This window comes from Platalea leucorodia (genome assembly GCF_965183815.1).
Source record: "Platalea leucorodia genome assembly, chromosome: 7".
Taxonomy (NCBI): domain Eukaryota; kingdom Metazoa; phylum Chordata; class Aves; order Pelecaniformes; family Threskiornithidae; genus Platalea; species Platalea leucorodia.
In genome coordinates, this window is record NC_138829.1 from 31,711,119 (window position 1) to 31,727,951 (window position 16,833).

At 37.3% G+C, this 16,833-nt stretch overlaps 1 protein-coding gene across 2 annotated transcripts in view; it reads left to right on the forward strand.

The window, feature by feature from the left end:
- The window catches only part of PRKD1 (protein kinase D1), a 145,288-nt gene that overhangs the window by 107,134 nt on the left and 21,321 nt on the right, over nt 1-16,833 (forward strand). For both annotated transcript variants that reach the window (XM_082317007.1, XM_082317008.1), the window contains 6 exons: nt 5,540-5,750; nt 7,401-7,478; nt 11,012-11,216; nt 13,727-13,850; nt 14,660-14,737; nt 15,703-15,982. In XM_082317007.1, the coding sequence (XP_082173133.1) occupies nt 5,540-5,750; nt 7,401-7,478; nt 11,012-11,216; nt 13,727-13,850; nt 14,660-14,737; nt 15,703-15,982 (976 nt within the window). The remainder of the gene's footprint in view (nt 1-5,539; nt 5,751-7,400; nt 7,479-11,011; nt 11,217-13,726; nt 13,851-14,659; nt 14,738-15,702; nt 15,983-16,833) is intronic.

The following is a 16,833-nucleotide window of genomic DNA, read 5'->3' on the forward strand; positions in this document are numbered from 1 at the left end:
CTTGTCTTTGTTCCCAGGAGGCCAACTCTGCATCCAGGCAGTCAGCTTTTCTTGCTTCCCATTAGTCCCTTCAGCATCTCCCTAAAGCTTTGATTTTGGTGCCTGGGAGGGATAGAAGTGGTGCTAGGAGACAGTCAACCTCACCCAGGTGATTAGAACAGCTGAATCTATTGGCAAGGAATAAGAATTTATGTTTGTTTCTTAATTGTATTTTGCAATGGATTTGGACAAGGTAAAAACACAGATGGAGGAATCTCCTGCTGAGGGATGTTGCCTTTGGGGTACCAGTTTTATGGAGGACTGTCTCCTTCCTGCAATGACAGGGTTCTGCACAGTGACTTTCCACTTCTGGCTACTGTAGACAAACTTGTTGTGTCCTTGAATAGCTTTTAACAAAACTGACCAGATAAACCATGAGTAGCTTCTGTATATTCCAAAAATTCAAAGACATTGAACAAGAAGGAGGGGCAAGGCATCAGCTAATAGTTCTGCAGAATGCCCCATGTTGGGGAAAAGCTTGGCACCTCTTTCTTCTTGGAATTGAAAAAAAAAACCTTTTTTTTTTTTTTTTTTTTTTTTTTTTTTCAAAATAAAAGAGGCAGCAAACACTGGATTCTATTAGATATTCTCATAGTTTAAGGCATAATTGAATTGAACTTTCTGGATATGATCAGTGTCACTGGCTTGGTTGGACAACCATACAGTTAAATATGTGCGCATGTTTCTTCATGTTTGTTGTCACTTGGAAAATCATATTCTGAGCTGTTAAAGTATAGATTACCTTGCTGGGATGATTGTTCTAAAGGACTGTTTAGTGTTTGGAGCGGTGCAGGCTGTTAGTTTCCATGGTGTAATCCAGTTAAGCAATCATTTCCTGGGAAGTTTCCAGATTTGCTGAGTCAGGAGTCTGGCTGTCTACCAGGAAAAACTAATTTATCTTTCTAACAAACCAGGCGCACTAGCCGAAGAAGAAGGTGCTTTGTGGAAGAGATTCTTGCTTTTGCAGTGAAAATAGGATAGTTCCTGGTTTCCTTTTCTTTTAGGGGCTTTAAATTGTGGCCTCTGTGCTGGAAGTTAAAGCTGAGTGATATTGGCAGGAGTTTTGGAAGATATTGGGAGGAGAAGCTCATCATTGACAAGAGGGAGGAGGTACTCTTCCTCCTAATCAGTTATCAGAGGGATGTGGAGTGATGCTCTGGCTGCTGCTGCCATGAGTTCTCTGTCACCAGCTTACCTTCCCTTGCTACTTCTGAGCAGGAGCTGAGGGTCGCATTGCCTCCGGCTGCAAGAGGGAAGGAGGGCGAGTCCGTCATATCAGGCCTCAGCATGCGGGAGAGAGACCAGATCCATGACTGCTGATGTCTTTTCTAGTATGGGAGGAGGCGAAGCTCAGCTTTACCTCTTACTTGACCTGAAGACACTGTAAATTAAGAATTGCTGGTGTGTTAAACAGTGTGCTGCACTGCTATTGTGTAGCAGCCCAGTGCTTGCAGAATGGCAAAGAAAAGCTGAAATACTTTTTCTGTGACTTGGATTGTAAATAGAAAAAGCTGACAGATACTGCCTACAAAGAATTTGTTAGAGTGAGTTTAGGCCTGCCTATTTAGTTTCACTCATTTTGATGTGAAGGTGGTGAAATTGTTGTGTTCATTTGTTATTGAGCTTGTTATGCATTCTCAGTATATTATTTTTAACAGAAATATGAGCAGCAGTTTGAATATTAAAATCACATTAAAAAATTAAAGTAGGGACCAGTTTTGAAGACTGACATCCTGCGGTAGGTCTTTGTCCTGGTTTCAGCTGGGATAGAGTTAATTTTCTTCCTAGTAGCTGGTATAGTGCTGTGTTTTGCATTGAGTATGAGAATAATGTTGATAACACACTGATGTTTTAGTTGTTGCTAAGTAGTGTTTATATTAGTCAAGGACTTCTCAGCTTCCCATGCTCTGCCAGGTGCAGAAGAAGCTGGGAGGGAGCACAGCCAGGCCGGCTGACCCAGCCTGGCCAAAGGGCTATTCCATACCATATGACATCATGCCCAGTATATAAAGTAAGGGGAGTTGGCCAGGGGGCATCGATTCCTGCTTGGAGACTGGCTTGGCATCGGTCAGCAGGTGGTGAGCGGTTGTATCATTTGTTTTTCCTGGGTTTTGTTCCTCTCTGTTGTTGTTGTTGTTTTCTTTCTCACTACATTTTTTTTTTTAATTTTATTTTATTTTACTTCAGTTATTAAACTGTTCTTATGTCAACCCACGAGTTTTCTTACTTTTGCCCTTCCGATTCTCTCCCCAACCCACCAGGAGGGGGAGGGTCGAGTGAGCGGCTCTGTGGTGCTTAGTTGCCAGCTGGCATTAAACCACGACAGTCTTCCAATGTTTATCTTTTGTTTAGTATCCATTACTGCTTGAACTGTAGAGAACACTTCTAAGTTACTAGCAAAAATGTTTTTAATCTATTCACTGACATTACTTGGCAGCCATGTGACGTAAGACTTGAACTAAATCCTTCAAAAATTATAAATGTGCATTGACCGATATAAATTTTGAGAAACAAGTCTAATAACCAACGGGACAAAAGCTTTATCAATGGTGACTCAGTATTTGATCAAAGCTAATGGTATGATGAGTGACTGTTGCAGAGTTATCATTCAGAAAGGATTGACTCAATGTAGAGCGTCTAGAATTCACTTTTTGTCAAACCTGACGTTTTCTCAGAACCATCCAGAAGCATATACTAGCACATTAAAACTGAAAAACTTGCCGTCAAACTGAAAAGCAAAAAATATAGCAAATAATTTGTCCCACACTCATACTGTATCACACCTGAGATTTGATCAGACATCATCTACGCAGCACATCTCAGTGGTCAGAGCCAAAGCTGTAGGGAAGCCTGTCTCTCTCTGTTAATCATATAAATGCCTAAGATCAGTCTCAGTATATTTCAGCAATACTACTGAAGTTTCTAAAACCTGCAAGGCATTTGGTGAGAAAAACTGGGCCAAACCAGCTTTCTAAAATCCTTTGAGCTGAGTTTAACTAGATATAAGTAATTTGGACTTTTAAAAAGCTTTTAGCAGTACTCAGTTGCCAAAATAATTTTTGATTTGGCAGTAATTTAGAAAATGAAGGCAAAGAATGATAATAGAAAGTAGGTTTAGTTTAGGTGATATTAGACAGAGTTCTAAGAGAGATCGTAATGTTAGGAGATATTTGGGTCACTGGTACTTCAGGCAAGAGTAAGATTGTCAAGAAATAGCTCTAGTGGTAAGAACAGTAAATTGAAATATTAGTTTGTTGCAGTGACATAATGAAACCAAACAATAGAACTCTTTCCTCTTAGAAATTCTTACTCCTTTTCAGTTAAAGTAAATTTTAAGAGAATAGTGTCACTACATGTGAAAAGTCCACCAAATGTCCATATTCAAGACAAAGACACCAAAGTGTTGTGACTAATGCCTTGCAGGTAGTGTTTAGAATTAAGGCAAACCATTAAAGAATTACTTTATTCAAAAAGAAAATACTCATATTAAAATGTAGTATGTCACATGTATAACTGTTATGGTTGTGAGCACTGAAGAGCAAATTCAGAGCTAGGTATCTGAATATAACGTAGGGTTGAGGATGTAACTTGTAAGGCACTGCACTAAGACTGAAGTAGCATCAGTCTGGGCCCAAACTATCCCTATTCTACACCCAAGACTGAGAGGACCACATCCCTATTTCTGGCTCCTCTTGTGAGCTTTGTCCTGCCCAGAAGTACTGAGGGCTGTCCTTTGCAGGTAGTTTGCACAAGCTGAGCAATGCAGTTTGTGCTGTATATGTGGGCTCATTCTTCCTTCCTGCTGGGCTTCTGCCCTCCCTTTCAAAGCCCTGTTCATGTTGACTTCATAAGACTTAATGCAATCTGCCTTGGAAATATTAGGCAACTAACAAATATTAAATAAATTTAATTGTAAACTGAGACTGGTTTGGGGTATTTTTCATATGCGTAAGTGCTTTACAGAGCATGAAGATCTAAAACTCAGGAAGCAAACACATAATATAAAAGTATGTACTCATACTTTTCCCACTATTATGTGTGATAAAGACAGATGCTTTCTTATACTTGCTTCAATCTAGTTTGTTTATGGTGACCATATGTACCTGGCTCATACAATGTATTTTGCATATTTTTCCTTGATTTGACAGGACTGTGTTTATACAATGGATAAGCATGTGATGTTGGCATTCTTGTCAATTAGCAGGGTAGCTCTAATGTTCAGCAAATCTATTGCATATGCTTCTTTGGAAAGACAGATAGTTCTACAGTATAATCGAAATAATTCATCTTCACAGTAAGGAACCTTTCTGAACTTTGGAAGAAAAAAACCTTTTTTTTTCCCCATGGCAAATACGCTGTGAAGGCAGAGCCTGGAACTCCTTAGGTTCTTCTGCCATCAAAATGACTTTCAAATTCCTCGTTACTCCAAGATTCTCAGACAGAAGCATACAGAAATGTATTTTTATATTTTGCTGACCAGGAAATAATAATCAATCAGCCTTCTCAGATGAAGAATTCCCTGTAACATTATCAGTTTGAAACAAAACAGTTTTTCAAGTTAGGCCAGTGTGAAGTTTCAGCTACTGTAACTTTTCGAACAGCACAGGCTCACTAGGAATGACTCATTTTCTAGCCTTCAGTTATCAGATTATTTGCAGATGACGGTAAGAAGATGCTGAGTTTTAAATGATCAAGCTGCATCTTGTCACTTTTTTTTTCTCCTTTCCATGTTAACTGTGGGTGTATTTTGGTTGTTTCTCAAGGGCAATTCTTAGGAGAAAGCAGTTTTCTGGGTCAGTTGCTTTCTGGGGTAATTACCATATTTACATCTAAGTGTATTTAGTAGAAAAAAAAATCAGGTAACTCATTTCTTTCAGGAATTCTTTTGATTCCATACCTTAGACTGTGTGTCTCACTTAATACATATTTATGTATATGCATTTAAATACCTATTGTGATCTATTGTGCATAATCTAAATGTGGTAAGGTTAGCAATAGCAAAAACTATATAAATAAAGGGGATGGAAAATACTAATCCATTTTCTATCAAAAACCTGCATGCACACAGAATAAGGTAATAATTTCCTTAATGTTTATACAAAAAATACAGCCTTTCAAAGTTACCTTTGATATAAAACAGAAAATAAGACAGGTAAAAATGGCTCGTGTTTTTACCAGAACACAAAATGCTTTTCTGAGAAATTTTAGTGAATATTTTAATTTTGATTAAAATTTTTTTTTTTAAATAAAAACTTGTTTCAGTCACAATGTGAAATGTATGATAGTAGTGTTGGCAAAGATATTGTTTGATACCATTCAGATTTTTCAAAAGCAGTCTGAGAGGTATGTTGCATGTTCTATTAGTGTTTAAAAGCACTTACATTACTTTTTATGACATATGACTTACTGTTCTTGAGGTGAGTGAATATGTGAATGTGATATTCTTTCAAAAATGAATACATTATGATTATTTCAAATGTTCTTTTTGTGTATGTCACAGCAAAAGACACCATCAGAATCATTCACTGGGCGAGAGAAGAGATCAAATTCACAGTCCTACATTGGACGACCTATTCAGCTAGACAAGATCTTACTGTCCAAGGTTAAAGTGCCTCACACTTTTGTCATCCACTCTTACACACGGCCAACAGTTTGCCAGTACTGCAAGAAGCTTCTCAAAGGGCTTTTTAGACAAGGTTTGCAGTGCAAAGGTAAGTAAACGCCTTTAGGAACATAAAAGCTAAGCATAATAAAATTAGTAAATTAGCATTTGAGTAGTTACTATGTAGCCTTACTCATGATTTCCTCACTAAACCGTCTAGGTGTAGGCACATGTGCAATTACATTGGATTAAGCTGGAGTCAAAATTACAGTAATTGCTGTTCTGCAGGAGCTGGCTGCATGGCTGTTCATTTTTACCCTGCGGTATATCTGCAGTAGCTGGCATCTTTTTCATTCAGGTGTAAATTATCTTGTATTTGGCACTAGGTGAGCATGTGCTCACAGGCAGTTACAGCAGAATAGCTAACACAAAGGACTGTATTCTTATCTTCATTGTTTTCAATTGCAAAGTCTTATGCTTGAATTGAAGCATGTGCCTGAGTCCCAGCACTTCAGAGTTTTGGGGGAGTAGTAATGGAAATAAAATAAGACGAGCTTATGTGAGAATTTAAAACCACATTTTTTCAATGTGACTAATGTGCTCTCAAGTCTCATGGTGTTGTACCTTAGTAGGTGCTGAAGTGAATCAAGCACCTCGGATTGTAGCCTTGATTATTGGCTCACCTTAGCCAACTAGAGTGCCCATAAATACAAAGCATTGTGCATGCTATGGTGTTAGACAAAGTTGGCTAACAGATCCTTAAAATCACCTTCCTTCTATTAAAATAAACAATGACTATCATAGAATTAATTAGTATACTTTGCTTCTTTAAACTAACACCCTGCAAAAATTCAAAGTTGCGTTTATTTAACTTAAGATGTGATTCTGATGCGATTTAACTAAAGCAAAATCTCTATGAAGGCATCACCTGTTTCAGTTCATTTTGAATCCCAGTGACATAAGCAAATATTAACCTGATTTTTTTAAAAAGTATTTACCTATAGTTTGGCACTGCTGTACCTCAGCTGGTTTTTCGATCAATCAGAAGTCAAATAATTACAAGGATATTGACAACTTTATTATATTTCTTCTTTCTGACTCTTTGCTTTTTCAGGTGTGTTAGTAAGTTACAGGTCTTAGTTTAAGTAAAATGTGTTCATAAGCCAAAAGAAAACAGTTAAGACGACATCTAATAAAGTGCTACTTACACATATGAAAACAGTAAAGTTAGAGTGAAATAAAAATATGTCGAATATAAGGAAGGTACTGAAGGAACCTTCCACTGAAAGCTGTCTAGAAGTTGCTTTGAGATGTAAAGAACAAATATTTTCTCCCGTATAATTGTTGGCTAGGGTTCTGCTGTTTCACTTTTCAGTCATCAGTACTGGATATGTAGTCAGTCTCATAAGCGACAGTGGATATACTGCAGCCTGATCTGCTTCTTTCACTGGAAAAGCAGCTCTGGCTTTGCAGCCAAGCACTCGGGTCTCCTCATTGCTCCCCTAGATGAGTTGGGCACGCGCTTCGTCCACGGCTAGTGTCTCCACCCAACTGCCCTGGGTAATGCTTTCCTTTCCCCTCAGGGAAACACGCTTCTCACGTCTTCATCCTGTCCCTTCCACTGGCAGGTGGTGTGCAGCCAGGCTAATGAACCCTCTCTGGGCACGTTAACTTTATATTAGTGAAACAGTAGGAAAAAATATAATTGTGTCATGGAAAAAGAGAAGTAATTTTACTGTATCCCTTTTTTTCTTAACAGACTGTAGGTTCAACTGTCACAAACGCTGTGCTCCTAAAGTGCCAAATAACTGCCTGGGGGAAGTTGCCATTAATGGAGGTAAGTTGCCTTAACAATTGTTTCTGTCATTGTTTAAACCATCAGTTAAATAGAACAGAAATGTAAAACTGTGACATGTACAAAGACAAGTTTTTCCATTGCTTGAGAGTGGCCTTTCCTCCACAATATTTCTGTTGTACGTTGAAGTTGAAGTGTAGGAGGAACAAGTGTGGGAGGAAGCCTATAGTGGCTCATACACCATCAGCTTGGAGCGTGTGTCTTCCAGATAGGTGGCACTGACAGACAGGCTCAGCTGAGCCACAGAGGTGGTGTCAGCAGCAGAATGGCCTGGTGATCATGGCCTGTTGAATGCAGAATGCCAAAGTAAAGCAAAAAGCCGCACACATGAGAAGTTGGCATTCACCTGTCAGATACAAGCACAACATTGCTTTTTAATTGGGGGCGGGGAGTGTTTGCTTTAGGATAATCTTCCTGAGAAGGAAAAGTATACCTGGAAGATCTGGGAAGGCCCTCCAGGAAAAAATTCCACTGCCTACTCTTGGCATAAAACTAATCGTATAATTTGCCAGAAATAAAGGCTTGAATATCTGCCTGTATTCCCATGCATGTGCTGTCGGTTTTGTGTCAAGTATAGGAATGTATGGGTAGGCTTGACAGACGGTACTGGAGAAAAAAAGGGTGGTTGTAGATGAGTTGTTGATTGCCTTGAAAATGTCATTTTTCTATGTGATAAGAGAATGAGAAGTGTGGTGAAGTGTTCAGTTTCTAATGCATATTACTATGTTAAGTTGTCAGCCTAAACCGCTTCTGAGGTTAATAAAGTATTGCCTTATTAAGCATCCTTTTTCAAACTTTAAATCGGTGTTCTACATTATTGAATATAAAGAATTTCCAAAATTAGGAATGTTAACTAATATTTTTCATAGTCTTTCTTACAGTAGTGTGACTGTATTACTACAAAGTTTTCCTGTTTAATGGCAATTAGTGTAGGCAAAAATATTTCAGATGCTGAGTATCCAACTTGAAACATGGCAAGGTGCATGATTTTCTGGAAGGTTGATGTTGGACTCCTACTGCATGTCCTCTCTGATGCACCTCAAACTGGACTCTTGGAGTCACTATTATTACTATTATTATTTTTTTTTAATCTTTACACCATTTAAACCTCACTTAATCATTAACCATCCCATAACACAACTATTTCTTCAGGAGTGCAAGTAATGATGCTTATGGAAGTTTATGGCTTGATTTTCAAATTCAAGAGCTAAACATACACCATGATATGTTAATTCCATGATAACAGTATAGAGTTTTCCCTGAGATTTGCAGTCAGAGAAAGTAACTAAATCTGATTATAAATGATAAAATTTTTCCTGCATAGGTGCAGTTTTAGAGAGGAGTGCAAAACAGGATTGCTCAACGGTGCTAAGACAAGACAGGAAAGCAAGCCTTGTTTCTGGACAGCTGGACTAAATGAACAAAATTACATTTGTTCCTGAATTACTCCTTGAAGTTCCCTCTTTCCATCTGAGGCAGCTGTATTTCATGCCTCCAACATACCTTCTGTGCCCCCTCCCCGTCTTTGCCCCAAAGGCAACATGCTACTTTTTTTTGACTTGCCTCCTACACATGAATCTGTTGCTGGGCTGATGGGAAGTGATGGTTTGTCTGAGGAAGAGCTGAGTGAGGAAAGCTTGTGCAAAGCCACTTGGGGTGAGAACAAGTACTCCAAGCTTACTCCAAGTGTACTCCTTGAAGCTCTCCATCTTAAAATTTATAGAATTTGACTTTACCTCACCAAATAATATCCATAGTACAGTATCCATAGCGTCAAAGTAGAACTCTTAATTGTGTGACCTAAATGACTGATATAGGATCCTTAGGATTATCTAAGGCAATTTCATCCTGGTATCTCATTTCTATTTTTACAGTAATTTGGTTCACGTTATTTTCAAACTTAATAAATAAAATACAGTATCTGTCACTCTGTCCATCTGCTGTGTGATACATCTTCCCCAAAATAGTAAGTGAAGGAAGAGCAGAAGCAATAAAACTCCAAGTATGGTTTCATTAATAAACACATTATATACTAAATGTGGGAGGTTATTTTTAACTGGTTGGGGGTTTATTAAAAATAGAGACTAAAAAAGTGTTGTAGGAATAGCAAAGAGCGAGCCTTGCACTGTAAAGTGTCATTCGTGACTGGATGACTGTTTCTGCTAGAGATGAAGTATAATGTGTCTCTTAATCACACATCAGTAACTTATATCCAAAAATATAAAGACTACTGTACATGGAAAGAAACCTTTCAGCCGTGCACTTCCAATTTGAGTGAAATGCCATCAATTCAAAACATTTTGCTGTCCGCCAGTTCAGTGTGCTTTTTCTTCTGGGGCATTGTCTACGTTGACTGTCAAGAACCTTCCTCCACACAATTAGGCAAAAGTTTCTCAGTGAGAATATTTGGTGTCTTCCGTGTGATTTTAACCTTACTTCAAATTTCTGAAACGCTGCAAACATCCCAGAAAAACTAATACTGTCTTTACTATCTGACAGGACTGGTGATTTTGACATGTTAGATCACAGCCTGTATAGCAGCAGGTTGAGTTTCAACAAAATGCCTTTCTTTTTTGGTGTTGTTTTTGTTTGTTTGTTTGGGTTTTGTTTGTTTGTTTTTGTAGTGTAAGTCCTTAGGTAAATAAGTTTAGAGTTTTCTCTTCCTTTCTGTCTTCCAGATAAATCCATTCACAAGCAGCAATACAATGAAAAGTTATTTCTTACATTAATCTTGCTTAGGCATATCTAATCTTGAAATGGAAAGTTTAACATAATTTAAATATAATCTGGAAAATACTATTAATACTATGCCATAGTCAAATAAGTTAAATCATAAGTCTTGGTATTTTTTCTATGCTATCTTACATTGGACTTTTTGATATTTAGTTAATATTTCTTTTCTAAAGGCAGGGAGCATTATTTCAATAGTATGGATTACTGTGCCATGTTATGCAGCCTTCACAGAGAACACTGGTGCAAAGAAAATATCTTTTTTCCCAAAAAATATACTTCACTTTGTAAGTAATTGTCTTGGGAGTTATTTCAATAGTTCATTGTCATGTCATCATCATATTACAAAATTCCTAGTTTTGAAATTACTGCTCTTCTAGCATCAGTTTGCAGCTGTAGCCTGCCAACATCATTAAGCCAGTAAACAACATTCAAGCTGCATAGAAAATCTGCCAGCAGATCTCAGAAATAAAGCTCATGAGTATAGAATGTTTAATAGAAGTCCATGGATAAGAAATTCTGCTTTGACTTTGGCATTTTTTAATAGAAAGTTGTATTTCTGAAAATACTTTAGTTTGATGCTTTTCCAGTTTTCTGTAGTGATTTTCTAAATGACTGGTTAAAAACCAGACTTCACTAGTACACAGAGAGTACTGAGTAGAGATAGACCCAGGCAATAGATTTCCAAAGAGAACCTGAGTTTTTCTGAAGCTCGAAATGTGTCAGGATGTTGTGATTGGCATATTGTATGTTTTCAGATAATAACTTCAGTAACATTATTCCAGATCTTCTTAGTCCTGGGGCTGAGTCTGATGTGGTCATGGAAGAAGGGAGTGACGACAATGACAGTGAAAGAAACAGTGGTTTTATAGATGACATGGAAGAATCTATAGCTCATGATTCTGAGATGTCAATGACAGGATGCCATAGTGACAACGGGGAAATGCAGGATGCTGATCCGGATCACGATGAGTCTAACAGGATGATCAGGTGAGCTGGGGAGTGAGTCTACCTTCCATCTTCTTTTGTATTTGTCTGTAAGTATCAGGTCTAGGGCTCAAGGGGGAATCTACATGGACCTTATTCTCACTCGTTGAGAATGGAGAGAGCTAATGATATGTGGTGGTTCTGAAATAGAAATGAGATTGCTTCACTGAATATACACATTAGAAATTTAAGAGAAGCTTAAAAATTATTGTCAAGTTGAAGTAGCAACTGAAAACTGGTGCACAAGTGATTGTTACAGGTCTATTCTCTTATGAAAATTATGTTGTGAAACTATTTATGCATGAGCAATAGAGAACGATTTTTTTTTTTACTTATTTATTTTCCCAAGCATTTTTCTCTGACTAATAGTGCAATGCCTGTTCCTTTAAATGGAAAAAAAAAAAAAAAAAAAAAAAAAAATTGTATGTGGTATAATCGGCTCTAGATGAATTGTTTGCATTTTTAGATACCTTTAGAAAGAAGAAAAGTTTGACAAACTTGAAGTATTACTTTGAAGCAAGTTATAAAATAGATTAGTGGTTTGAAATGACTAATCAGGAAGGAAAATAGGAATTGAGTTGTGCAACTTACCTCAGAAATGTCTGAGGAGAAGAAAACATTATTCAGTTATTGGAACTGTACAGAGTAGCAGGGGAAAAAAGTAGGGATTATTCATTGTCAGGGAACCTAAAATGAATTAAGTCCTTGCAGCTGTAATTTCCTTGATGCAAGGGATCTGTAACTTGAAGAATTATAGAATATTTTTCTTTCACAGGTCCCAGTTTGACCTTCAGTTTCCTCTTTTATTTTGCTTACTAGGAGTCTGTTTCAGTAACACGTTCCCCTTAGTTCTCTGTTACTAACATACACCTATTGCATTAATAGACAGCAATCGCTTTCAACAATATGCAGTTTTACCTCCCACAGCAGCAAACTGTTTTTCCTACTGTCGTATTCATCTGCATAGACACTATATATAGACACCTTGTATCGTTGGAATATAAGCCTGTGCTTATCTCACAAAATCAGTGTCATAACATTTTGAATGTCCAAGTTGTATTAAATGGACAGCATTGCAGGTTTTCAAAATATAAATACCCAATTAAAATTAATAAAAACATGGATAACACAGGTACATGTTTTACTTAGTTGAGGGGCATCCCTGTATTTCCAGTAATACCTTTCCCCAGTTATTTCTAAGGTTAGTCTCCATATCTATGGATTATTTTTAAGTGATCTATAAAAGGCAAATAAAAAATAAACCTCTTGTCAGTACAGACAGGAATAGTTAAGTAGGAACTGCAGCTCATTTGATCATTTTTAGGCAAAAAAGAGGTGTTAACTGTATGTTACAGTCTTAATGAAACTTTAAGACAGCACACTTTTTGCATTTTGATTGGAAACTGCCAATTCATAAAATGTTTCTTATTTCTAGGATGCATTACAGTGAAGCAGGGCCATCTGCAGACATGCACAGTCACAACAACTGTGGAAACTTAAGATATTATTCTTTTCCTGGGCGGTTTCTGCCCATTTTTGTTGGAGTTGTTGCACCAATAGCTTTGCCAGCAGGGCAGAATAAATGAGTTCTCTGTGCTGTGTTTTCATGTACAATGCAGCATCTCTGTTTAAAGTTTTGCCGGAAATAACTAAGCATTTAGGTTTAGGATTCAGATTATGAGTCCGTTCCATTACACAGAATCTGCTTTAGGAGTAGTTACCTCTAACACCAAGGAAAGTGGGAAGATGGGCTTGGTTACTTCTTACACCTCTCCAACTAGATATTCCAGATTTTATCTGATGGTGCAATCAGGCATACTGTCAAGTTCCCATGCCTTCCTGACTTACTGTGTGTCACCTGAGTTGTGGAAAGTTTCTGCATGCATACCCTAGAGTACAAGGCAATGGGACTTCGCTTTAGGTCTTTGAGGATAAAAATGTATTAGCTTAAACCTCTTTCTCTGAGAGGTTCCAGCAGATTCTCTGCTGTGCCCTGCCAGGGTACGCGCAGCTAGGCAGCTGACACATTTTCTACTCTGTAAACCGTCATCACTCCATTGTGTGTTTGAACCCAGGAAAGATCACAGGATGGTAATCTGATGAACAACGTTTACTTAGGTTATGAGAGGTTCAAGATCAAGTATTGGTCTGAATCATGCATAGCACAGGCCTGAGCTATGGCTCCCACACCCTAGCTGAGGCCCTAGTCATTTGCCCATCTTCTTAGCTCATCTTTAAGAATATTTTTGGGAGAGAGAGTGTGTGTGTGTAAGCCTTCAGAAGGTCTCTGACATTCTCCTGGTATAGCATTACAGTTTTTTTCCTTCGTAATCTCAAGATACTTCGAATGATAAAACAAGATAGTGTCCAGTCCAGGTCTGATAGTGATGATAAATATATATGTGGATATCGGATATATATATATATATATATATATTCTGATTTAAAAGAATTTTTTTCTTTTTGTCCAAAGTTGTCTTCTTTTTAAAAGCCTTTATTGATTTATTCTTAAGCCCTTCAACCAGCAACAATATTCCATTAATGAGAGTGGTACAATCTGTGAAGCACACAAAAAGGAGAAGTAGCACAGTAATGAAGGAGGGTTGGATGGTTCACTATACAAGCAAGGACACACTGGTAAGAAATGTTAAGGAAGACCTGTCTTACTATACATGCTATATGATAGTACAGAATCAAATCCTAACAATACTTTGATAATTTACAGTCACTCATGTAAGGCATTTTTTGCAGTATTTGTGGTTCCTAAAGTCCTGACTCTTGTCATAACTGAGGACTGGCACTGCTTGTAAGAAACAGGAGACGGTTAAAACACACAAAAAATACCTGAATATGTCAGTTGCATTATCATAGGCAGCCAAACGTGAAGACATTCTGAAGGAAGTAGAAAATAATGTTAACACCTTAGGGGTTCTGGAAAGTCGCTGTACCTTCCAGCTGCAGTCTCCTAGATACCTTACTGTTAGGTGAATTGAGAATTTTATAAAATAGATTTGGCATAGAAAAAAGTTACTTTCATTCCAACCTGCTAAAACAGGAATAAAGACTTTGGTATATGGCCTTCTAAAGTGAGCTGGGGTGTTAACAACTGATACAAAAAGAAAGTTTGATTATTTTAGCAGCATACCTGTAGCAAATTGTGCTGAATGTAATGCAGACATTGAAGTGACATTTTAAATTTTTAAAACTTGGACAATTTGAACAGAGCTAGGTTATTACCGAACCAACAGAGGGTGGCCCTATAAATCCCGAACTCAAATATAAAGTCCTCCTAAAAATCTTGTAATAACAAATGAATCTTTATCATTCACAATTCATCTCTTCAAGCTTAAGCAAAACATTTTGGAAGTAATGCTTTTGAGAATTGAACATTTCATTAATTTACTTAGAAAATGCTAGAAAGATTTTTCACTTGTTTTTCATTGCAGAGGAAACGACACTACTGGAGACTGGACAGCAAATGCATTACACTTTTTCAAAATGATACTGGAAGCAAATATTACAAAGTAAGGGATATTTTTCAATCTCTTTTTGTACCAGCAGAATATAATGACTAAATTGCTGAATTAATAGATACTTACTAAAAGTACAGTAGTAGTATAACCTTGATCTATGTTTGTTTTCATTATTTAAGCTGCATATGTGTGTTTTGCCTTTCACAAACAAGCCTCAGATCAGAAAGGTGTCAGCTAACAGGGTCCTGTAAAATACATATTGTGGAAATGGAAGGTTTATATACAGGGGCAATTCAGTATCAGTGACAAATTCTGCCAAGAAACTCATCTGACATTCTGTCATTCATAATACAAATTCTTTCCAAACACTTAGGTATAGTATATATTATTTTCATTCTGTCCTTTGGACATTATGTTGTGATTTTGGTTGTAAAAGATTGTTTTAATGCTCATATCCTTTTACCTGAGGCAGTTAAACTCCTTGGGCATTACTGCAGTAGGTTTTAATAATGGAAATTATTTTTTTCGTATGGCTTCCTCTCAGGGAAATATGTCAGTGAAACGTGCCCTAAGTGTTATTCAAGATGAAACAATCAAGTCTATACCTATGTTAAAGGTAGATTTGGAATCTTAAAGTTTAATAGATTTATTCTGCAAATAATTTATTGCAAATAAATTTTATTAAATAAGGAGTCAACAGGGTTTAATTTTCTAGTGGAATTCTGTTGATATATGGATGGTCCTGCTCTTTTCTGATGGCACCTCACTGCTCTCTTTGATAAGCTTAATTAAATAATCAAAGTTCTACTTGGTCTTGGAAAAAAAACTTTTAGTATTTTACCATCAGTAGTCCTCCGTGTCATGGAGTTTCAGGTTACAAGAGCCTTTTTGTTTGTACAAGAAGCATGTGGTTAATAGCAACAGCTAATATCATAAATTAGTTAAGTAAAACTCATGCTTTGGTTTTATATGTTGATAATCTTTACACAGAAAATAAAATATTTTTTTCATTTTAGGAAATCCCATTGTCTGAAATTTTGTCTCTGGAACCTGCAAAAACTTTTACTGTTCTGCCTCAAGGAGCCAATCCTCATTGTTTTGAAATAAGCACAGCAAATATAGTCTATTATGTTGGAGAAAACATAGAAAACCTCTCAAGTGTTCCACTGAATAACAGTGTTATTACCAGTGGTATTGGCATCGATGTGGCACGAATGTGGGAGATGGCAATACAGCATGCCCTGATGCCCGTCATCCCTAAAGGAGCATCAACTGGGTCAGGACCCAGCCTGCACAGTAAGTTTATTTATTTCCTCCATTTCAGATAAGTAGAATCATATCACAAATGACGTTGCTCAATCTTCTTCACACATTGGAAAGTATTGCACAGCTAGTAAAAGCTATTCTGTCATGGCTTATCACGTGTCTGCATATTATTTTAAACACCATAGTTTCTCATCTAGGAGAAATGGAAGGCCTCACTAGGACATCTGTGTTAATATACAAGATGCAGATTTGTTAGCGAGCAAATAGTTGTTATATTAGTAAGGCATCTCATCCATATTTGTGTTGTTGACATGAGTTATAGCCTCTCTGTGCAGAGGCATGAAGTTTTCTGAGCTCCAGTTGGAAATTGATAGATTTTTCCCATCATGACTGTAATTTATGTTTCTAGCTATCTGCAGAAACAGCTCTTCACTCTTTAGGTCACTGCAGCAGAGATGATATGCTCCCTTTCATCACATTTGGCTGTACAACTGCCACAAACATTGTCCCATGCTGAGATGAAATGAGCTCAAGTGTGAAGAACAGCTGTTCTAAGCACAAAGCATGGATGTTACCCAGAACCAAAAGGACTGAATATATCTTTGCCTCCAATTTACATACCTTTGGGTAATTCTCTAGAAAAGATGACAGCTTATGTAAACCAAACATGCAACTCATTTAAAGCTAGCTCAGGTACTGATAACAAAGTAACACACAGCAAACAATTCCCTGCTATTAGGCATGTGCTGCTGTGGTTGCTTTGCTACTTGTACTCAGCCTAGTCAGTGTAAAGCAAATTTGGATATGTCTACACAATTTGGATTAGACCTTTTGTTGCAATATTCACCCGCTTTAGCACTTGACATCTGGATGCTATTAAT